Source organism: Neocloeon triangulifer, unplaced genomic scaffold (genome assembly GCF_031216515.1).
Source record: "Neocloeon triangulifer isolate White Clay Creek 2 clone unplaced genomic scaffold, ASM3121651v1 ptg000002l, whole genome shotgun sequence".
NCBI lineage: Eukaryota > Metazoa > Arthropoda > Insecta > Ephemeroptera > Baetidae > Neocloeon > Neocloeon triangulifer.
Genome location: NW_026775545.1, coordinates 4,524,615 through 4,544,488, shown reverse-complemented (window position 1 = coordinate 4,544,488; position 19,874 = coordinate 4,524,615). Strand labels below are relative to the sequence as shown.

The 19,874-nt window shown below is 36.1% G+C and overlaps 4 protein-coding genes across 5 annotated transcripts; 3 read left to right on the top strand and 1 right to left on the bottom strand.

The window, feature by feature from the left end:
• The first annotated feature begins 292 nt into the window (after positions 1–292).
• Positions 293–8,358, top strand: LOC132202775 (serine/threonine-protein phosphatase alpha-2 isoform). The gene is made up of 5 exons (XM_059629950.1): positions 293–502; positions 883–1,014; positions 5,590–6,149; positions 6,531–6,674; positions 7,342–8,358. The coding sequence occupies exons 1-5, from the start codon at positions 448–450 to the stop codon at positions 7,435–7,437; spliced, it is 987 nt and encodes a 328-aa protein (XP_059485933.1). The 5' UTR covers positions 293–447; the 3' UTR covers positions 7,438–8,358.
• Positions 8,359–9,477: 1,119 nt separating this feature from the next.
• Positions 9,478–10,537, top strand: LOC132202783 (mitochondrial import inner membrane translocase subunit Tim22). The gene is made up of 4 exons (XM_059629964.1): positions 9,478–9,802; positions 9,858–10,045; positions 10,132–10,204; positions 10,273–10,537. Exons 1-4 carry the CDS (start codon positions 9,598–9,600, stop codon positions 10,353–10,355), a joined length of 549 nt encoding a protein of 182 aa, XP_059485947.1. The 5' UTR covers positions 9,478–9,597; the 3' UTR covers positions 10,356–10,537.
• A 906-nt stretch (positions 10,538–11,443) lies between these two features.
• On the top strand, positions 11,444–18,081 carry LOC132205358 (uncharacterized). Its single transcript, XM_059634358.1, has 12 exons — positions 11,444–11,518; positions 12,054–12,194; positions 13,478–13,589; positions 14,596–14,689; positions 14,754–14,808; positions 16,505–16,645; positions 16,699–16,861; positions 16,910–17,006; positions 17,064–17,247; positions 17,307–17,477; positions 17,530–17,690; positions 17,746–18,081. Exons 2-12 carry the CDS (start codon positions 12,077–12,079, stop codon positions 17,797–17,799), a joined length of 1,350 nt encoding a protein of 449 aa, XP_059490341.1. The 5' UTR covers positions 11,444–11,518; positions 12,054–12,076; the 3' UTR covers positions 17,800–18,081.
• On the bottom strand, positions 18,077–19,847 carry LOC132205359 (peroxisome assembly protein 12). 2 transcript variants are annotated; one of them, XM_059634360.1, is made up of 8 exons: positions 19,672–19,847; positions 19,414–19,569; positions 19,250–19,358; positions 19,000–19,187; positions 18,770–18,948; positions 18,522–18,672; positions 18,381–18,466; positions 18,077–18,326 (listed from the first exon to the last, which is right to left on the bottom strand). In XM_059634360.1, exons 2-8 carry the CDS (start codon positions 19,531–19,533, stop codon positions 18,200–18,202), a joined length of 960 nt encoding a protein of 319 aa, XP_059490343.1. In that variant the 5' UTR covers positions 19,534–19,569; positions 19,672–19,847; the 3' UTR covers positions 18,077–18,199. The 2 variants fall into 2 exon arrangements, with proteins under 2 accessions (XP_059490343.1, XP_059490342.1); XM_059634359.1 differs by having other exon boundaries at positions 19,414–19,572; positions 19,672–19,846.
• Positions 19,848–19,874: the final 27 nt, after the last annotated feature.

Sequence of the window (19,874 nt, the reverse complement as noted above, 5' to 3'; positions counted from 1 at the left end):
GCTGAATTGCTGCGGGTTGCGGCTCGGCGCATGTAGGGGAAATCGCGCCGGTCGCTTCTCCCTTCCCGCGCTATCATCTGAAAAAACCACTTTAGTCGGTTTACGTCTATTACATAGAATTGTGCGAAAAAAATTAGCAAACAAATTTAAAATTTGTAAATTTTCAGGCTTAAATACTTTTTTAACCAGATTTAAACTTTTAAATGAAGATGGCACTAAAGTGATGTCAATTTGTGTGTAAAGTGAGTCATTTTGACTCTGGTGGTGGGAGTCGTTACACAGGCGAATGACGTCACGCTCGGCTCTGTCAAAAGCTGCCATTTTCAAGTAGGGACATAGAGAAGACGCCTCTAACTAAAAACATTTTTAAATCCACTTATACCACGATCATCGGACGTCCTAGACACTCTTGCGACAGATAAATACAATCTGTACTAACCGAAGAGAATGGCCGAAACGGATAAATTGAACATCGACAACATAATAGGTCGACTTTTGGAAGGTAAGACCGGAGAACGAACCGAGCCGTAATAACGTATTAGTGTTTACTAAACTCAATCGTTTTCGGCATTTCCGCCGTCAGACGGTCAAATTTGAAGCCACGAAGCTTAAATTCGAATCGTCGGCGTTGAAATCCCGCCGAAAACGGCGGACTTTTATTGCAAGAAGGTGCTGGGGTCGAATGTAAATAAACAAGTGCGTTGACATAGCCCATTGTAATGCAAAATACAATTGTATACAAATTCTGTCAATTTCGGTAGTTGCGCACATTATTAGCAAATTTTTCAAATTCTCCAAGCCGGTTTTTACATTTCAACTACTATTGAATGATTTATAATAAAAATAATCGCCGTATTCTAACACGGAAATCTTATTTTTCAGTGCGAGGAGCTCGCCCTGGTAAAAATGTCCAGTTGACAGAGGCTGAAATCAGAGGACTTTGCTTGAAGTCACGAGAAATTTTCCTGTCCCAGCCCATCCTCTTAGAATTAGAAGCACCTCTCAAAATATGCGGTAAGTTGCATTGCTTTTGCGTTTTATTTTCGCCGACTTTGCTTTCCCATGGGAGTGGCACCAATGGCGCTTATTTAACTCGTTCTTGAAAATTTCCCTGAGTTTCGACTTATTCGTTATAGTTAAGTAGCTTTTTTAATGGAAATTAAAGGTTGTTTTTAATTGTATATTTGCAGCGTCTGTTGTGTCGTTGTGATCGACCTTCACGCAACTTGATAAATTTTTTTGCGACTAAAAAAATGTTACTAAATAATCATTTTCTTGGGTGTCTCTTGTGTAAAAGATACATGCATTATGTAAATTTCAAGCCGTCCGTAAATTAAAAAAGCAAATTAATCTCGATTTGCCGAGGCATTTTTCAAGTACACTTGCAAGAGAAAAGAAAATTAATAACTGTTGCAAGGGAAGCAAATGAATAGCAGCCAGAACAAACAAAATGATTTACAACCACTTGGTAGTCATGAATAATTATTTGCTAAGATAAAAAACGCGGTTGACAGCTCTTGGAATGAGGAAATTTGCTCAGGGTTTTAAATTTCCTGCATTTGAATGATTTATATTTTTATAAATTTCTGCAAAATTTTTGTGTTATTCCATTGAAATTTTAATTTTTTCATCAGCAACTTTTATGATGGCCATTGTTTCTTCAATTAAATTAATTTAAAATTTTTGCAAAGAAAAAATTGTCTGGTTGGTTCATAGTTCTTGACGCTATCTTTTTTAAATGTATTTTTAACAGAATTTTCTTTTCAAATCCTTTTTTGATGTTATTTTTATTTCTCTACCTACATGTTCAAGAGTTAATGTTATTCGTGTAAGCCGAAATGGCTGCTGTTTGGATTGTCAGCTTGTTGAATATTCACGGCAGGCGTGCCTTTGTGTTATCAGACAGCAAGTGGCATTGATTCAAAACCGAATCTGCGTCTAGCTGGCTGAGACACCGTATGTTTGGCAGCTTTTCTGATAAGCCGCGCCAGTTGCAGTTTTTTTTCCACTTGTTTGAGGCGTCAATGACGCGAAAGAAAAACAACGACAACACGTGAACACGCCCATAGGCAAATTTTCGCTTGCGAAAGTCTGGAAAAAAATAACAATCCATACCAAGGAAACCGCAACCTCTGTTTTTTGTTCTTTGAACACAGCGAGGGTTGGCTGGCGTGCGCCGCAGACTCTTTGGTGTCGCTTTTTCCGGTCAAATGAATTATTCAAAGGAAGGGAAAATTAAGCGCCGTGTTATGGAAATCAAGTGGAAAATAATGCGTCCTACAGCACGATATGTATTTCAAAATTAGGTTGCCCAATTTAACTATACGGTATGTACTATGATAAAAAAAAATTATAACAAAGTAAGATCATTCAAATATTGACCTTGATATGGATTGCTTAAATCTAAACTAGGAAGTCATTTTTCTATTTTTAATTTTATAATACAAATTCGCTTTGATATTATACCTTCATTTGGAATGATTTTCCTTTTTTTATTCAGCAATATTATATTGAACTAATTTTGCCTGTGATCATATTGATTTATTTTGCAATATCAATGTTAACACCTTGGATAAAATATTAATGGGCATTTTTAACAACTCTTTGATTTGTACAAGCCTGTTTTTCAAGGAATCGCAAAACCCATAATTTGATCTGCACGATCAATCGCGATTCGCGTTGCTTTTTGAAACAGGTGTCGAGCAGAGGTCAAAGCTCTGACCTTGTGCGCCGACCAGACCTGCAGCCTTGGCCCACTCACTGCGACCGACACTGCTGGCGAAAAGAGGATTAAAGCAAACTCGTCCGGCCGCTTCTTTCGTCTCAAAATTCGCGGCTCTCGCGCACCTCATTCGGGAGCAGAAAAAAATTCCGCCCTCGGCAAACAGCCTAATCTTGGTCGGCCGTGCAAATAGCAACGCGCTAAAACACACACGGTCGATTATTTGCGCGCGGTGTCATCACGCCGCATTTTAATTTCCTCGTGGAAGTCGAGTGTTTGCCCGAGAGTCGTGTGTTTGTTCCTTTTATTAGCAAGGGACCGCCGGCGACGTAGAAAAATACAATCGCAACGCTCTCGTGATTAGCGATTCGCCGCTAAAGCTTCATTTTGACTCGCGAGGACGCATGTCGACGATTATTTGCAAACTACATGCCAAGTTAGCTCTAAACATGGGAAGTCCTCTTTGCCGTGGCGTTTCCAAGGGACACTAAAATAAATCCCGACCGATAACCCAATTTTTTTCTTACACGAGATGCTTTGACTTTGGACCGCTTTTGAAGAGAAAAATATTTTTGTTTTGAAATGAATATTTGTCAACTGCTTGTTAGTTACGATAATTAAGCAGAGGAGTCTATTTATTTGTTCTAGGAAAATACATTCTCTGGATTTTGAGCCTAAGAAATTGTTTTGCTTACCAACTAGAAACAGTTTATTTTAAGTTTTACGATTAACGTTTATATTCTTTATTCTCTCATAAAATCCTTCTTTGCTTTTCATTCAATTTTGATGCAAGTAAACCTTAAAAAAAATCTAAAGCTATTTATTTAAGTAATAATTTAAATCTGATAGCACCTCATTTTAGATTTATCTCGCCAGTTTGTTTTTCATCTTTTCTGCTCATTTCAAAATCAAGGCCACCTAAAATTTGACTCCTGACTGAAATTACAATCGCCTTGTCAAGTCAATACTTTTGTCGCCATGCCTATTAATATTATTATTACTGCGGGACGGTTGATTTTATTGTGCGCGATTAGCAATGCGAGTGCACACACTTTGGCTCAATACCCCTTTCGCGACCGACAGGCCGGCGACTGACTGACCCTGACACTGAATCATCCGTATGCACACGTATTGATTTTTATTGGTAGCGTCAGTGACGATCAGCCAGTTATCTGTTCATTTCGAAATGCACGCTTTGAATGATTAATAATTTCATTGTTGCTGCCGCGACAAGGGCACTCTGCAAAATCACTTTGTGTTTGTGCGTAATTATCTTTCTCGGTCAAATAATGAAATCACTCGATCAATCAACGTTTCAGATTTCCAATTTTTGTTTATTCTCGGTCTGCTTCATCTTTGGACGTCCTTGGGCCGAGGATGAGTGGCATTTGTGTCACTCTGGGGTAGCTCGGTTGCGGTCCACGTCTGTGGTATTTCGGTCGGACGCACGTACGCCTCATTTTAATACGGAATGCATATGTTGACTGACTGCTGGGACGCTGTCTATTTATCATCTGCGCGCCCTCGGTAGTCTCATTAAGTGTGATCTAATTAATTAATCACTCACGCTCGTAGGTTTTGCCATTTTATCGGATAAGTTTTCTGCGGCTGGTGTGGTTTTTGCAGATACAAGCGGGATTACCCTTGGTTTCAAGAAATGTAATATTTCTTAGCGTGTAAGGAAACGACTTGCAATTTCTAGAAAAATGATTAAGCAAACCAAAGTCCAGTCAATAACCTGATAAAGTAATTTATTTAATTCAACAGTGAAAAAATTACATGAAATGGAAAATATTAGTTATATATTTATCTTTATTATTATTTTTTTTAAATAATCAAATCTATTTTTGTGGCTAAATATTCAAATAGCTTTGCTTCAAAAGCCCAAGAGATCGTTTCCTTCCAGAAAACTGTATGGTGGAACACGTTTGTGGCCCTCGTTCTGATGATAAATAAAAATAACATCGCATTCATTCTAACAACCAGCTCGTATCAATATCAATTTCGGTTCTCCCATTATTCATGTCAATCGGGACACGCGTCGAGGGCGCGCGCGTTCGTCATTATCATTGATGAAACAAACCCAACCACCCGCCGTTGGCCGCCCGGCTGCTATTTTTACTCAGACTCATCGATAGTCACGCTATTGATTCGCGTGAAATTGAGCAGGCGAGCGGGCTGCATTTTCCGCCTCTTCGTTCTGCACTGAAGCCAAACGGTGCATCTAGTCGGTCCGACGCCCACTTCGAATGCGTCATACGTGCACTTTTTGCATATTGTGCATACTGCATTTCAAACGGAAAATTCTGCTGAGTTTTCCCCGCTTGAATGTCGACACGCGAGACTTCCTAAGCCGCTTTTCCTTGCGAATAAGCAAGACTCGCAGTTCTCATTCGATAATCTGACTTGCAAATAAAAGTCAGTTGAAGTCCGTCGAGCAGATAAGATTATGAAATTGGAACCCATTCTGGTGTAGCTCGGATCTTGAGGTGCGCAAATAATCTGACTGATTGTGAGACGCAGTGCTGCGTTTTTGTTTTCAAGCTCTTTGAAAGAAGTAGGTCGTCAGAGTGCACCTTGCAGATTACAAAACCTAAATTTGTCATTGAGTCAAAGTACTTTGGGCTAATTTTGCACATCTCCAATCACAGTTCAAATTTTATTATTTATATTTTTTGCTCAGCAAATTGCGATCAATAATGATGAAAATTCATTTTTATTTCAAAAAATTATCTTCAAAAGCTTTTCCTCTCAACCCCCAGACATCCAAATTTTGCCAATTGATTTACAATTTTTTTTAAGAAAATTCTTCTTATATGCGATGAAAAACAAAATTTTACTAATTTTTTGAACTTTTCAATTTCCAGGTGACATTCACGGCCAGTACTATGACCTGCTGCGTCTTTTCGAGTACGGAGGTTTCCCACCCGAGTCGAATTACCTCTTCCTCGGCGACTACGTCGACCGAGGGAAGCAGAGTCTCGAGACCATCTGTCTGCTGCTGGCCTACAAGATTAAGTACCCTGAGAACTTTTTCCTGCTGCGTGGCAACCACGAGTGCGCCTCCATCAATAGGATATACGGCTTCTATGACGAGTGCAAGCGTCGCTACAACATCAAGCTCTGGAAAACGTTCACCGACTGCTTCAACTGTCTGCCCGTAGCCGCCATTGTCGACGAGAAGATCTTTTGCTGCCACGGCGGCCTCAGCCCCGACCTGCAGAGCATGGAGCAGATTCGCCGCATCATGCGACCAACAGACGTGCCCGACCAGGGCCTCCTTTGCGATCTGCTTTGGTCTGACCCCGACAAGGACACCATGGGCTGGGGAGAGAACGACAGAGGCGTTAGCTTCACGTTTGGCGCTGAGGTTGTTGGCAAATTCCTTCACAAACATGACTTTGACCTCATCTGCAGAGCACATCAGGTACTTATAATTCAATACATTTTTTTCTCTTCACTAATAAATTTCAAACTACAAAGAAAATTGTTGCGAGGAAAGTAGAAAGTAGTCAGAATACCATCTGCCTATTTGTGGACAACCCTCGAAGATTAATTATGAGCAAATGTGTTAATTTCTCCTTGTCTGTATTTGACAAGGGGGTGAACGTTGGCTTGAACATTTCCTATACTTTTTTTTTAATTATCTCCCTGTTCAATACATTTTATGCCATCAATGAATGTTATTCATGCTAAAGACCAACTGCGAAGGTCATCACACCCCACACCCTTCTTGAACATCCGACTGATAACCTTTACCACTCGATATGTATGCAGAAAATAACTTTGAATTTGTATTTTTCTACAGGTTGTGGAAGATGGTTATGAATTTTTTGCTAAGCGGCAGTTGGTCACTCTGTTTTCGGCTCCCAACTACTGCGGCGAGTTTGACAATGCCGGTGCAATGATGTCCGTCGACGAGACATTAATGTGCTCCTTCCAGATTCTCAAGGTGAGTCGTCTGACATTCTGCGCCTGTAGTTCACTGTTGCCTATGATTGCTCTCCTCTTTCATTTTTTCTAGCCCCGTCCTCATGGTCATCACCGTTTTAGCTTTACTTCATCCTAATGTTACCTGAAAATAAAACCACCCTACCACTTCCCTCAATCCTGCCATTAATTTTATTTTCACTTTGTTTTTTCAAATTTTTCTGAGACCTGCCAAGATATGGCACTCCATAATGATGCAACTCTGTTTTTGACACCTGACACTAATATGTTTGTGGAGGTCAATGGATCGATAGGACTGAATGGTGTGCCACATTGACTTTCGTTTTGATTTTTGACTGATTTTAATTAACCAATATTTTTTGCTCAAACCTGTTTTTGTCCCAGCTGTAACTAACTGCTTGATTTTGATATTTTTTGCCCCTGCAAGTAAAGTAGCTACTCAAACCAAATCAAAACAATTTTTTAAATAAAATGCATGAATGTCTGAAACTAACTTTATTTTAGTATAAATAAATGTTTCCATGCATTATTTTCGAAGAAAGAAAAAAATAGTTATAGACTCTTTCAAGAAACTTGGAGGTCTTAGATAGTTCACAATCATCTTTCTCTTTTCTCTCATGAGTTTAGTTTATGATTTATTTATTTGCTCTCTGAAAATTCAATTTTAGCCTGCTGACAAGCGGAAATTCACTTACGGAGGCCTCAACACTGGCAGGCCAGTCACACCACCGAGAGGCGCCACCAATAAAGCAAAGAAGAAGTGAGAAGATTCGAGTTGAACGCGAATTTATTTTTTATCTCCCACATTACGACCATCTGAAAAGAGATCTCTGATCCAATCTCACCAAGTAACGCATACACCACCCCACACCCAAGAGAAACGTTTGCGAATGTAAAAAGAAAATATTGTTTTCGTGACTGAGCATTTCTCCTGCAAGTCGAAGAGAGGAAAACATAGTTAATATTAAAAACAGACAAAATAAACTGCAGCCAAACAAACAAACATACAAAAAACCACCCAGTTGATATGTAAAAATGTGTAAAGAGAGAGAAAAGCATTTCATTTTGTAACAATTTACTTATTATCGAATTAATTTTATGTTAAAAAACCTGTTTTGGTCAATTACGATTGGCGTCCATTTACGCAATGTTGGCCGGTCGCCTCCAAAGAACTGTGATACTAGAGCGGAGCACTCCGCTCAGGGGGCACTGAACTAGCACTGTTTGAATAAACATCTCATTGGCCTGACCTTTTTGTTTTGGCGCCCAGCCGCATTGCCAAGGACGTTTTTCAGGACTGACCTGAAACACCTTTAATGTCGTACTAGATAAAAAATATTTAATTATTTGGTGAGGTAATTCTTTTCTGTTTCCATCGTCATCACAATCACATAAACACGATTTAATTAATGTTCATGCAATTTCTTAATCTTAAGGTGGGAATGAATGTTTACATCAGATCAGCCAGTTTGGCGTAAAAAGGAATTATTATGTTAAGTTATCCAAGTTTAGAACATAAAAGAAAGCAAGTAAAAAGAAACCAAAAATCGAAAAACCAACCCCTGTAATCATCATTCTACTATACGTATGTAATTCTGGCAGCACTTCTTCTACTTCGTGTCTTGCGCTTGTCTCTGTTGGAAAAAAGATTACTGTAAAAAAAAAAATGGAAGCTCAACTTAAACCTCAAATAACCGAATTATTACGTATTGTAAGCACAATTTTGTTGGGGTAAAAAAGAACAAACAGCCAGCTGGGCGAAATCGGGCGGCTGTGGAAAAATTTGATATAGAATCAAATTGGTTTGTTTCTACTAAAATTTCAAAAAAAAAAAAATGTATAGACCAGCTGCAGTAAAAAATCTGAAATCTTGCTCTACGAGTTGTGTTGCTTTAAGAAACTTACTCGGACACTTGCTAGGCCGAGCAGAAAACCAAATTGAAAAAGGGACAGCATAGTAGCTTTGATTAGTCTGCTATGGACAAGCAAACTCGCCCTTGGGTTTGCTCACTTAAACAATGGGGACTCTCGAGGGTTAAATTATTTCACCTTTTTTTAACACCTGGGCCTTTTGTTACTAGTTACTCTATTTAATGTCACGCTCAAGTATGTTGTAACTTAAAATCAATTGGACGTCTTTTGAACTACTTTGCGGAACTTTACATTTATTGTTTGTGTTTTTATAGTAATTTTTTCCTGAAATGATTTGGCAGCTCTTGCGAGTCCTCGTGTTGGGTGGGTCAAACATCAACAGGATAAATCCATCCAAAAGTTTATTGATTTATTTTTAATTTACCTCCTATCAGTGTTACGGTGCATCATGGTGAATCAATCCAATGTAAATATTCAATAAGTCGTGCACCACGAAAAAAAGAAATAGAAATTAACACAAACGACATGTCCTGCAATTGCGAAAAGTGCCCCCAACTCTATGTTCTGTAAAATCTTTCAAATCTCTTCTTTTGTTTATGTAGTTTTTATCTCTGAAAAGCAAAATGAAAAGATAAAATAAACTGTACAAGAAGATAACTTGGCTTTTTATTGTTGATCTATATTATCCATTATATCAATTTATATTGAACCGATGAAAAGCTACAAAAGAGGCTTTGCGTTAAATATGTATTTAGTGAAAAAGATTCTCAGCAAGTTGTTCTATTTGAAAAGATTTTCTATGTGAAATTTAAATATTATAATAGTTCATAATTGAATATAAATATTCACAAAGGAAAAGGATGCTGATTTTACCCTTACAAAAAAACGCAAAAAAAATCAATTTTACGGCTGTCTATAAAGTTGGCAACATTGGTTTGTCGCATGTTTGATGTAAATAGTGCATTGAGGGCTGTTTTGGTCACACAATTGCACTTTTATTTCTTAAAAAAATCAAATTATCTCCTCTATTCTGAATCAGGTCATTCGGCAGAATGTCCGAAACCAAGTCCAAGATTTTCAGCAGCGAGGAATATGACCAGGTTGTCCAGTACATGATGGGCGGACTGTCCAGGTATCGGGAGAACATCATCGTTCCTCGCAACATGGGTCCAGTCACAATAAAAACGAACGAAGAAAAAATGGTTGAAGGCTTTTTCGAGAGCTGTTTCTTCAAGTCAGGCATGAGCTGCGTGTTAGGTAAAAATTTCATAAGTTTTCTTAAGCCGAATTGGACAAAATGACTATATTTTAGGCTACGGTTTGGGGGCGGCTATTGGCCTTTTCTCGGCTAGTGTGAACCCGACCATCACCGGACAGGATGCAAAACAGCAGACGGCCAAGGAAGTGTTCAAAGATCTGAAGGTGTCCACTCTGAGTTATGCAAAGAATTTTGCACTCATCGGTCTTATGTTTTCTGCAGTCGAATGCACCATAGAAACGGTATATTAAGTTTTCCTCATTTCCTAATCGACTAAAACGGAAATGGATCCGCAAGAAAAAGGGTGATAATTTTCCTCCTATTCCAGCATCGAGGAAAGAGCGATTGGAGAAATGGAACGTATGCCGGCGGAGTCACCGGCGGCTTGTTGGGGTTGAGAGGTGCTGATAGTTTAAATGAAAATAATACATAAGGAAATTGTCGAGCTAAATTATTTTTATCTTTGCAGCTGGGCTGAAGGCAGGAATTTTTGGTGCGGTAGGCTTTGCAGCTTTTTCGACAGCAATTGATTATTATATGAGAGGACACTAATATAACGAATTTGTGCAAGTTTATTAGAGTGCAGAGACTGTGATTATTATTTTGTTAAGCTCGAAGAGAAATAAAATGTTGACATTATAAATGATAAGATGTAAAATATTATTTCCAAAATATTACTAAATGGCAAGTAGCAAAAAAAAATTATAATAGAGTAACAGTGGTAAAATAACAAGAAGAGACTATGATAGCAGTAATTTCCATCTTAATTTTATTCGTTTAATTGCAAGATTTTATAAAAGATCTTTTATATATTAAAATATTGGATGTTTTTATTTTGTTACATTTTTTTTTATATGAAAAATAACCAGCTTTATATTTTTGTTGCATGTCTGTTTAAATGAGCAAACATTGTAATTAAAAATTGGAAGAATACATTGCTGAAAAAAATGGCACCCCACAACAGACAAGCAAAGATTTTGCTTGAATTTCAGATACAAATAAAAACTCCCTCCGTCGCTCACAGACTTAAAATTACTAGAACTAAAACAAAAGTTATTTATTTCAAATGGTGTGATTTGAATTTAAAGCCGACTTTTCATTAATGGTTTTTTTTTTATCAATTTTAACTAAATCAAAATTTCGCAAAATTGTAAATTAGGATTGATTTTTAATGACTGCTTTTTAATAATATAAATTAACTTTTTCACTATAAAATTTAAGCAGAACTAACATGAGGTATTTTCTATTTTCAATTTTTGAATATATTAGATGAAAAATTTGTACCTGAAATTTTTCCCACTCAAATACAAAATTTTCGTTAAAGGTTTGTGGGAAATCTACCATTGAGAACACATTTTTGTCTGTTTTTTATGGAGAATGGAGACCCCACTATTATTTTTTATCCTGCGCAATCAACTGTATTTTTTATATTATATAAAATATTATACTAAATTTTATCATACTCATATTTTACTAGAAAAATATTTTAATAACGCTTATAATTTTTAATAACAAGAATAGTAATGGATAATTATGAAAATATTACACAATTTTAAAATATTTTCGCCGATTATATTTTTTTTACACGTTTCCTTTTACACATTATTTTTTCGCGCCCGCATTTCGGGTGCGCGGATCTTCCGCCAGCTGGAGCAGCCGAGCATTGTTTTTATTTCGGCAGCAGATGAGTTGCCGTTGAAGGAAATTTTTGACAGGTAATTTAATTAGCAGACTTAAGCAGTCCTTTTCAATTCGTTGATTACCGAAATTCGAAGCACGGGTGTTTGCCCTTAAGATTTGCATTTACTTTGGAAAAGTTTCGTTCGGAAATCGTGGTAATTTTCGAGCCGGTCGTCGTTGTTGCCAACCGGGTACGATTTTGATAAAAAGGCCACACAGCAGCAACAAGTTGGATTTTCCAAACCGCAAACCATGATTTTTTACTTCAGCCTTCAGCACGAGTGATAATGAAAATTAAAAATAACAGGTTTTGTAGTTCCTGGCGTGTTTACAACTTAAATTTCAACGCACATAAATTAGAAAAATAACACAAAAAGACTTTTTTTTTTGCGACAACCAATTTTTTCAATTTTTATAATAAAAATTACTTCTCATATACTTATGATTAATTTAGCATCAATATCTCTTTTATCAAAAACGATTACTAAATTTAAAGAATTTTTAAAAGCAGAAAAACGATTATAAATTATATTACTAGAAACTGAAAACAAAATAATTTTGTGGTTTTAGATTTCGACAACTTCACTAAAATAATGAGTCAGAGTGGCGCGAGGGCTCGTCAGGCTGTCAATTCACCTGAGCAAGTTACCCTGAGCGTCAACGAGAGGATTCTGAAAGAATGTCACACCATGTACACGGACCCTGAGAGAGGTTTGTGATTTTTAATTTTATGCCCGAATTCCTCGAAAATAGCAACAAGAAAAAAAAATCATATTTCCCCACAGCCTTTATCGTACTTTTCTTGGTTCGTCCAATTCAACATAAAGTTATAGTCATAACAATCATCAAGTTTATTTTGGTTTCAATTTGAATTTTGTGTGAGTATAATTTTATGTTTAACATGGAAAAAATGGCAACTAAATATTTTTGTTGCAAAATAAAAAATATTCAAATTCGAATTCATAACATGTAAGCTTTCTAAAAATTTAACGAAAATAATGTTTTGAAGCCAAAATCAAGGTTATTCAATAGGAATAATGAATTAATAATTCAGAATTATATATAGATGGCCTTAAATTATGGTGTGCTTCAGACCTGCGTTAGACTGTTTTATCAAGATTTCCTTTAACTTTCTCAATGTATCAGTTTTTAAGTTATGGTTTAACTACAAACAAAACAAAGATTTTTAATAGCAAGATTTAAAATTGTGATTTTTAAACAATTCTATTTAATTCCGATGATTTTGATTGACTTCCAAGAAAGTGGGCGTTAAGGGAGCGGAAGTAAAATTCAGCCCCTCGATTGATTAGCGTAAATAATACGTTGATGAAGAGCAAAATAATATACTTGATTATTCTAAAGTACAAATGAATGACACCATTTAACAGAAATATTAAGCAACCAAAATCAGAATTTAAAAAAAAGGAGAAATGGTGGTGTAAATTATTTTGGTCGAAAGAGTCTCAGGTTTATAATTTTTTTTAAGTAATGAAAAAGACCAGCCATTTTTTTAAAAAATGCAATAGTAGAAGTAAAATTAAATGTTATTATTTTAGTTCCATTTTTTCCCCTAAAACTTATAAACGATTCATGGTCAGAATCAAGTTGATAAATAAATATAAAATCTAAAAGGCTCTTCACCCACCACTGCACTGCATGAGGTGAATTATATTATTTACTGAAAAATCCCAAAATTTGAATTTATGAAAACCCTCACATAATTTTTGCATTCAAATTTTTATGGAGTAAAATTTGACAAGAGGGTTCAGCGTTTGAAGGGCAAATTAAAAAACTTGTACAACACAATATAAAAAGAAAAATTGTTGATTTTGGCGCGCTGGTCGGTTGCCGGCGGCACACGTGTCCGCACTTTTTATGTAAGTTTGCAGCTCCTGCTGGGGGACATGTGTGTGCGATCTTTCTTTAGTTTGAGCGAGGGAGGAATTATTTTTCTTTGGATAGCGTCTCTCCATGGTGCCGCATCTTCGTTGCAGGTCTGATAAAGCTGGGAGAGCTGCTCGGACTTAAACTTCTGGCGCCGAGGAAGAAAGTCACCGTGATGCTAATCGGCAACCATTCGGCAGGAAAATCCTCCTTTATCAATTGGTGAGTTTGACTGTGTTCAAGATTAAATTAACAAAAGAGGCCAGATGTGGGCAAAAGTGTGTGTGTGGGGTTGTTTTTGTGCAGATAAAGAAACGCGCTAAACCTCAAGAAATGTGTTTCGACTTTTTTCGCCTTTTTAACAACTTTTCCAATTAATTCATATTTCATCAATATATATTATATATTTGTTGTTGCAAGTAAATGGTGTATAATTATTTTAGATTTTAATGGCATTCCCTTCAGTCCCACCATGCTTTCCTTGATAATTTATTTTCTCGATGTTGTATACATTCATTTTCCTCTGATAATCGTCTAGCTCCAAATGTTAATTAGCCGTCGAGAGCATTTTGTTTGGGCTTCTACAAAGTTGATAAAGGCCGAGTTTCCCATAAGCAGCTACACCCTTTGGTTTTTATCGAGCACCACTTCCTGTGCACTGTATTTGGCACAAATGTCTGCGCCATGTGTCGCCCGCCGTCACTGCCTTCGCGCTCAAACGTGATGTCACGCTTCCAACTATTGATTTCATACATTTTTTTTTGGCTAAAAATTAATAATCGTAAAAATTATTTAACTGAAGAATTAAAAATGGAAAATATAATAAATTTTATATAATTTAAAAAACTTAGAAAAAGATTAATTTTATATTACATCTACAGATCCACGAAAAAGATTTAGCCGGTCACTATTACTAACAACGCTTTTTTGCAGGATCACTTGCCAAATAAATGATGAAATAAATTTTTTATAAGTTGATTGAGCTTTTAACGTTGATTGAAATAACTTTTCCCTACCACCAACGATATAAAAAATAAAATAATAAGTTAACTCACTGGAAATTTGAAAAAGTATAAATTATACCGAATTATTCTATAAAATTAAGTTTTTCAGAAAAACGTCGTAACTTTCAAAATTGGGAAATCTAGAGCTACGATTTTCTTATTACTTTTTTTTTAAATTGGCAAATTGAAAATAAAATGAGGAATTTATATATTATGCTTTTCAGGTATATTGAGGAGCACGTGCAAAGAACTGGCGTCGCAATTGAGACACAGGGTTTCATAATTGTCACGAGTGGAAAGAAGAGGGAGACTTTGATGGCAAGTGTTTTTTTTTTCCGTATTTGCCCTTTGGCCGTTAACAAAATTTTTATCAAATTTTTAGGGAAATGCCACATTGCACCTGTATCCGCATCTTAAACCTCTAAGCAGAATCCCAGGTAAGAATATAACAACCCTTTTTTAATTTAATTTACAATTAGTCTTTTTTCTTATGTATAATAATCGGTGGTTGTAACTTCTGTTTTTCTCTATCAATAGATTTTTAATTGGTTTCCAACCTTTATGAGTTCAGAATATATTTTTAATTATTAATCAGTTTTCCAATTAATCACAGTATTGTAAAATGTAGTCGGGTGCTTGTGGTATATTTGTTATCGCTCGGCAAGAAATTACGCCCCCTAAGCTTGAGCTTGTTCGTTTTCTGGGCTGCAATCTCAATCTTGTTCTTTATCACATCTTGCATACGCTCAGCCGCTGCTACCGAGCTCACAATCTCTGCGGTTTCTGATTGTTGTTTTGGGTCTTGAAACGCGCACTTGGTTAAAAACGAACCGTCGGCTGACCAGCGTTTGGCATGGAAGTGGCCGAGGGGAGTTTCTTGGTTTTCCTGTGCCGGGCCTGGCGGGCGGGCGGCAGTTTCCTGCTTGCTCGAGATATAAAGGTCCACGGAGGGCCTCTTGGTATCAGTCGCTCTCAGTCGCTCGTTCAGTCAGCATGTGCGTAGATGGATGGCACCCACGTGGTGGTGGGATTTCTTTCACAGTAGTGCGTCAAGTTCGGCTCCTCCCTGGGCGCTTAGCTCGCTTTTGAACGCTAGCTGCCTTGTGAAGGGCAACACTGACACGCACCCTAACCTCTAGAAACACACACACCTATGCACTCTACGCCAACCATTTTTTAATTGACTTCATTGTTTTCTGTTCTTTTTGTACTTTTTTCTGTTGTTACTTATATTTTATTTTGTGTTGTACTATTATTTGAAAATTTGTAAAATTGCAAGTTTTTCTTGAAAACCTGTGCTAAAAAATGTTTTGGAAAATTTAAATTGGCTTAAATCGAATTTAAATATTGAAAAAAATATTTCACTTCGGTTATGATCTCCATTCATATTAAAGATTCAGGAAAATCATTTGCAGTGTCTATTTAAAATTTTCTGAACATTTTTTAGCACAAATAATTGAGAACCCTGTTTATTTTGTGGCGTAATTTCAAACTTCTGAACTGCTTCCCAATATGGAAAATTATTATATCTTTCTTTCTATTTTGTTTGAAGAAGTTGACACTCATGGAAATGAAGAGATCAGACTTTTTTCTCGTTGCAGAAATTGTTTGCTTTTTTAAATTAAAATAAAAAAGAAGTGAGCAATTTGTGATTTTTAAATGAAAAAGCAATTTCTGCAACAAGGAAAAGCCTGATCTCTTCATTTCCACTTTCATTTTATATTTTGATTTTTGACTAAAAAAATAAATTATATATTAAATAGACTTAAAACATGAAATTAATTTCTATTTTTAAGTCATTATAAAATATTTCAATAAAATTAATTATATTTTTGCTGCTAAATTTTGAGGTGCGGAAAATTAAAAACAAAAATTATGACTCAAAGCTAAATTGTTATTTTCAATATTTTCTTGACCTATGGTAGTTTTTTTTTGTATATATGTACGAAACTTAAAATTGAATCAGAAAATAATTTGCATCAACATAAAGGTCAACTTATTTAAAGGCTACAATAAAAATAAATTTAATGCTGCATTTTTTAAATGTCCTAGTTTCAACAACTTCAGGCAACTATTCACAATATATAAATAATTAATTTTTATTTCCTGTGTTTATCTCAATTTTTACCATAGGTGTTGTGGATTTCCTGTCCACTGAGATATCCACATCAAAACAAAAGAAATTTCCTCTGGTGACTTTTGTGGACACGCCTGGCCTTGTCGATGGAGCCTTGCAGTACCATTTTGATGTCAACGATGCCATTCTTTGGCTAGGTAAATTTTCACATAGTATTTTCCTCTTTCCAAATTAAATTTTAAATGATCAGGGTCAATGGCCGATTTGGTTTTTGTCTTCTTTGACCCCATCGGCCAAGCTCTGTGCAACAGGACAGTGTCTTTGGTGGAAAAAATGAATTTCCAACACGCCGAAAAAATGCGCTTCTACCTTTCAAAGGCTGATGATGCTGGCACAGAAGCAGACAGACAAAAGTAAATAAAAATTTTAGATAGAAAATAATTAAATTAATTGCCATCAAGGGTTATGATGCAAATTGTCCAAGAACTATGCAAACGACCAGGCCTCAACAAGACGGGTTTTGATATGCCCACAATCTACATTCCGGACAGTAACAAAGTATTTTTACTCTCCTTTTTTTTTTTAAATAATTTTACTAAATACAAAAATCTCCAGCCAACTAGATGTGTTAATCAGATTGAGGACGCTTGCCGAGAGATAGAAAAAACTATAAACCAAACTATTCAAAGCGCTTTGAACACCCTGGGTAAAGACTGCGAAAAAATTATGAAACTGGCTAGAGAGAAGCTGGCGGTGAATGATGCGGCCAGCAAAGACAACATGAAAGCAACCACAAGAGGTTTAATTTTTGTTTTACAAATACAAATTATAATGTTTGTGATCTATTCTTAATTTTAGGACTCGTCTTTTCTGGTGTTGCCTTTTTGCTGCCACTTCTGTTAATTCTCCACCTTGTGATTGAGTTTGTTTCTGAAAAGACGTTGAGAGCCAATTTGGGAAATGCTGTAAGTGATTACGTCCTGCTAGCTTTGACTCCGGCCAAATTCCTGTGGACCATGATTCCGGAAGGTATGTTCGAGAATCCTGTGTGACCTATTCAAAATAACATTTTAAATAACAGGCAGCAAATTAACTACTCTTGGAGTTTTGCTCATCAGTTCGATTGTGTTTGGGGTTGTTGCCAAGTGGTGCTCAGGCAGGAGACCAACACTGCCGAGAAAAACAAAACAGGCCTTACTGGATACAAATACATTCATTAAGGAAGTGATAATTCCTAAGAGAGTAAGTGATCATATAATTTTACAAGTTTTTCTGAATATTGAAAATTTTCTCTTAGCAACAACTTTACAGAGAGTACTTGGAACAAAGTGTTGGAGAGTATGACCTTTGATGATATTATTATTTTTCAAGAAGTGCAACTTATAACCTGAATCTCCGCATTCCTAACTTCAAGCTTCATCATAAAATGGTGTTGATCAATGTGTTCTTTTTTGCTCCGGAATTTATATATATATTTCAATCATTAGCTTGCGTATTTTATTAGTCTGCATGCAGAATCCATTTGCAATTATTATTATTTCTGTTTTGTACTGCATGAACATTCCTGAAAATCTCTTATTGCATTTATTTTATTGAAATTTCCGTCAAAATAAAATGAACTCTTTTGAGCTATGTAAAATTTGCTTACTTTTATTTAAATAAAAAACATAATTATTAAGGCTCAGAGAGCAAAGTGAACAAAAACATCACAATTGAAAGGCCCGGCTAAAACTTTCCACCTAAATAATTATTCAACCTGAATGACTTCTCGTCGAATATACTCTGAGTAACTCGTCTGTAGACGCAGGGTAATTTGTTACTGGGCATTTTCCAGTCTCCTTTAAGTGCTGAAAAATGCACTTGTAGCAGAAAACAAACCTAAAAATGAATTCTCTTATAGTAAATTGTCAGCTGTGTGCGAAAGCTTTTTACCCAGACACTGGCAAAACAGTTTCGATGTTCCATGGCTTTAAGCAAAGGGGACACAGCCCTGAATATTCTCGTCCTCCGGGCAGCAACTATAAATTAAATTATCAGAAACAACTAATTCAGAAGTAAAATGTTGTAGCAAACAGAAGGGGCAGAAGGCACTGGAAGAGCCGAAAGCTGAGGTCGAGGACCTCCGTCTCCGTGCCACCACTGCAGAAATTGCAATGTGAAGGCGCTGATTTCAAGGCACCTTGCCAGGCCTGGTCCGATTAGGGCAACACCTCTCTTCCACAAGCTGTTGATGGAAAATAATTTTTAATAATTTTTTTCTTTAATTCTACAGAAATCTGCTCTTGCTAGACTTTACTAAAAAAATGAATTGGAATAATTACCTCAATGTGCTGTCGTCTCGAGGAGGAATTTCGTCGTCGGCGTTTTGCAAACCAACTCCGGCAAATCGTAACAATGGTGTGTGGTAATCTGTTTTTCCATTCATATATGAAAGCAAATTGGCAAAAGAGACAACTCTCCAGATCAATTGCAGCTGGCTCCAATGTTTTAAAAATAAAGCCTGCAATAAAATAAATATAAGCAAAAAATAATAAAATTATTTTTCCTATACCTTCATAGGATGTGGGTCTGTGTTGTTCCTCCACTCTTCGATAACAATGGACAATTTGTTCTTGGCATAGTCCAAAAGAACAATCACTATAAGAGACAAACTTTTTTGCCGAGTCGAAAGAAAAGCTGCAGTTGGTTTGCTGAGTGGTGATCGTTTTAAGCCATAAAACGTTTCAGCAAAGGAAGCTCCTGGAGGAACACGGAATGAATTTATTTAAGTAATAAATAAGCATTATTTGAATAGAAATCACCATAATTTCTTAAGTAGTGTGTCTGAACGCAGTAATTAAAAACAAGGTAAACTTCGTCAAACCATTTGAGTATCCAGCCATATGCGTTTGGATTGGAAGTTGCTAAAAACTAGAGAAGAAAAAAAATCAAGTATGTGCAAAATATTTTTTGCTGTACAAATTACATTGGCTATCCTCTTCAAAGCAGGATGAATTGTGCTTGCCAAATTTTCTTGGGCCAAAACCTCAAATATTGACGGTCGGCTGATGGTTGTTGAGGTCAAAAAAGCTCCTCTTTCTGCCATTAGGACGTCTCAGTAAACTTTGAAATTTTTTCTGTTCTGCTGTTGAATGAATAAATTATTTTTATTAAAATTATGAAAATTATCAAGAAATTAATTACTGTTCAATTTTTATTAATGTACAACATAAATCAACCTTACTTTATTGTGCTGCCAAATTAAAAACTTAAACAAAAAGTGTTTGTTTCAGCAATCCGCCATTATTCGAACTGATGTATGTATTTTCTTAAAAAAATTCTTTGTAAAAACTTTTATGACCGGATTCAGACTGAAGAATTTATCAAACTGGAATGAAAACAATAACAAACGTGGTTCAAGTTGGCAGCACTGAAAACTGAAAATCC

Coding starts and splice junctions, on each gene's coding strand:
- LOC132202775 (XM_059629950.1), top strand. CDS start 448: ATGGCCGAAACGGATAAATTGAACATCGACAACATAATAGGTCGACTT. Junction 6,150..6,530: donor TCATCTGCAGAGCACATCAG/GTACTTATAATT, acceptor ATTTTTCTACAG/GTTGTGGAAGATGGTTATGA. Junction 6,675..7,341: donor GCTCCTTCCAGATTCTCAAG/GTGAGTCGTCTG, acceptor ATTCAATTTTAG/CCTGCTGACAAGCGGAAATT.
- LOC132202783 (XM_059629964.1), top strand. CDS start 9,598: ATGTCCGAAACCAAGTCCAAGATTTTCAGCAGCGAGGAATATGACCAG. Junction 9,803..9,857: donor AGGCATGAGCTGCGTGTTAG/GTAAAAATTTCA, acceptor ACTATATTTTAG/GCTACGGTTTGGGGGCGGCT. Junction 10,205..10,272: donor CGGCTTGTTGGGGTTGAGAG/GTGCTGATAGTT, acceptor TTATCTTTGCAG/CTGGGCTGAAGGCAGGAATT.
- LOC132205358 (XM_059634358.1), top strand. CDS start 12,077: ATGAGTCAGAGTGGCGCGAGGGCTCGTCAGGCTGTCAATTCACCTGAG. Junction 13,590..14,595: donor AAATCCTCCTTTATCAATTG/GTGAGTTTGACT, acceptor TATGCTTTTCAG/GTATATTGAGGAGCACGTGC. Junction 16,646..16,698: donor CGATGCCATTCTTTGGCTAG/GTAAATTTTCAC, acceptor TTAAATGATCAG/GGTCAATGGCCGATTTGGTT.
- LOC132205359 (XM_059634360.1), bottom strand. CDS start 19,533: ATGGCAGAAAGAGGAGCTTTTTTGACCTCAACAACCATCAGCCGACCG. Junction 19,188..19,249: donor ACACTACTTAAGAAATTATG/GTGATTTCTATT, acceptor GTGTTCCTCCAG/GAGCTTCCTTTGCTGAAACG. Junction 18,327..18,380: donor ACTGTTTTGCCAGTGTCTGG/GTAAAAAGCTTT, acceptor ATTCATTTTTAG/GTTTGTTTTCTGCTACAAGT.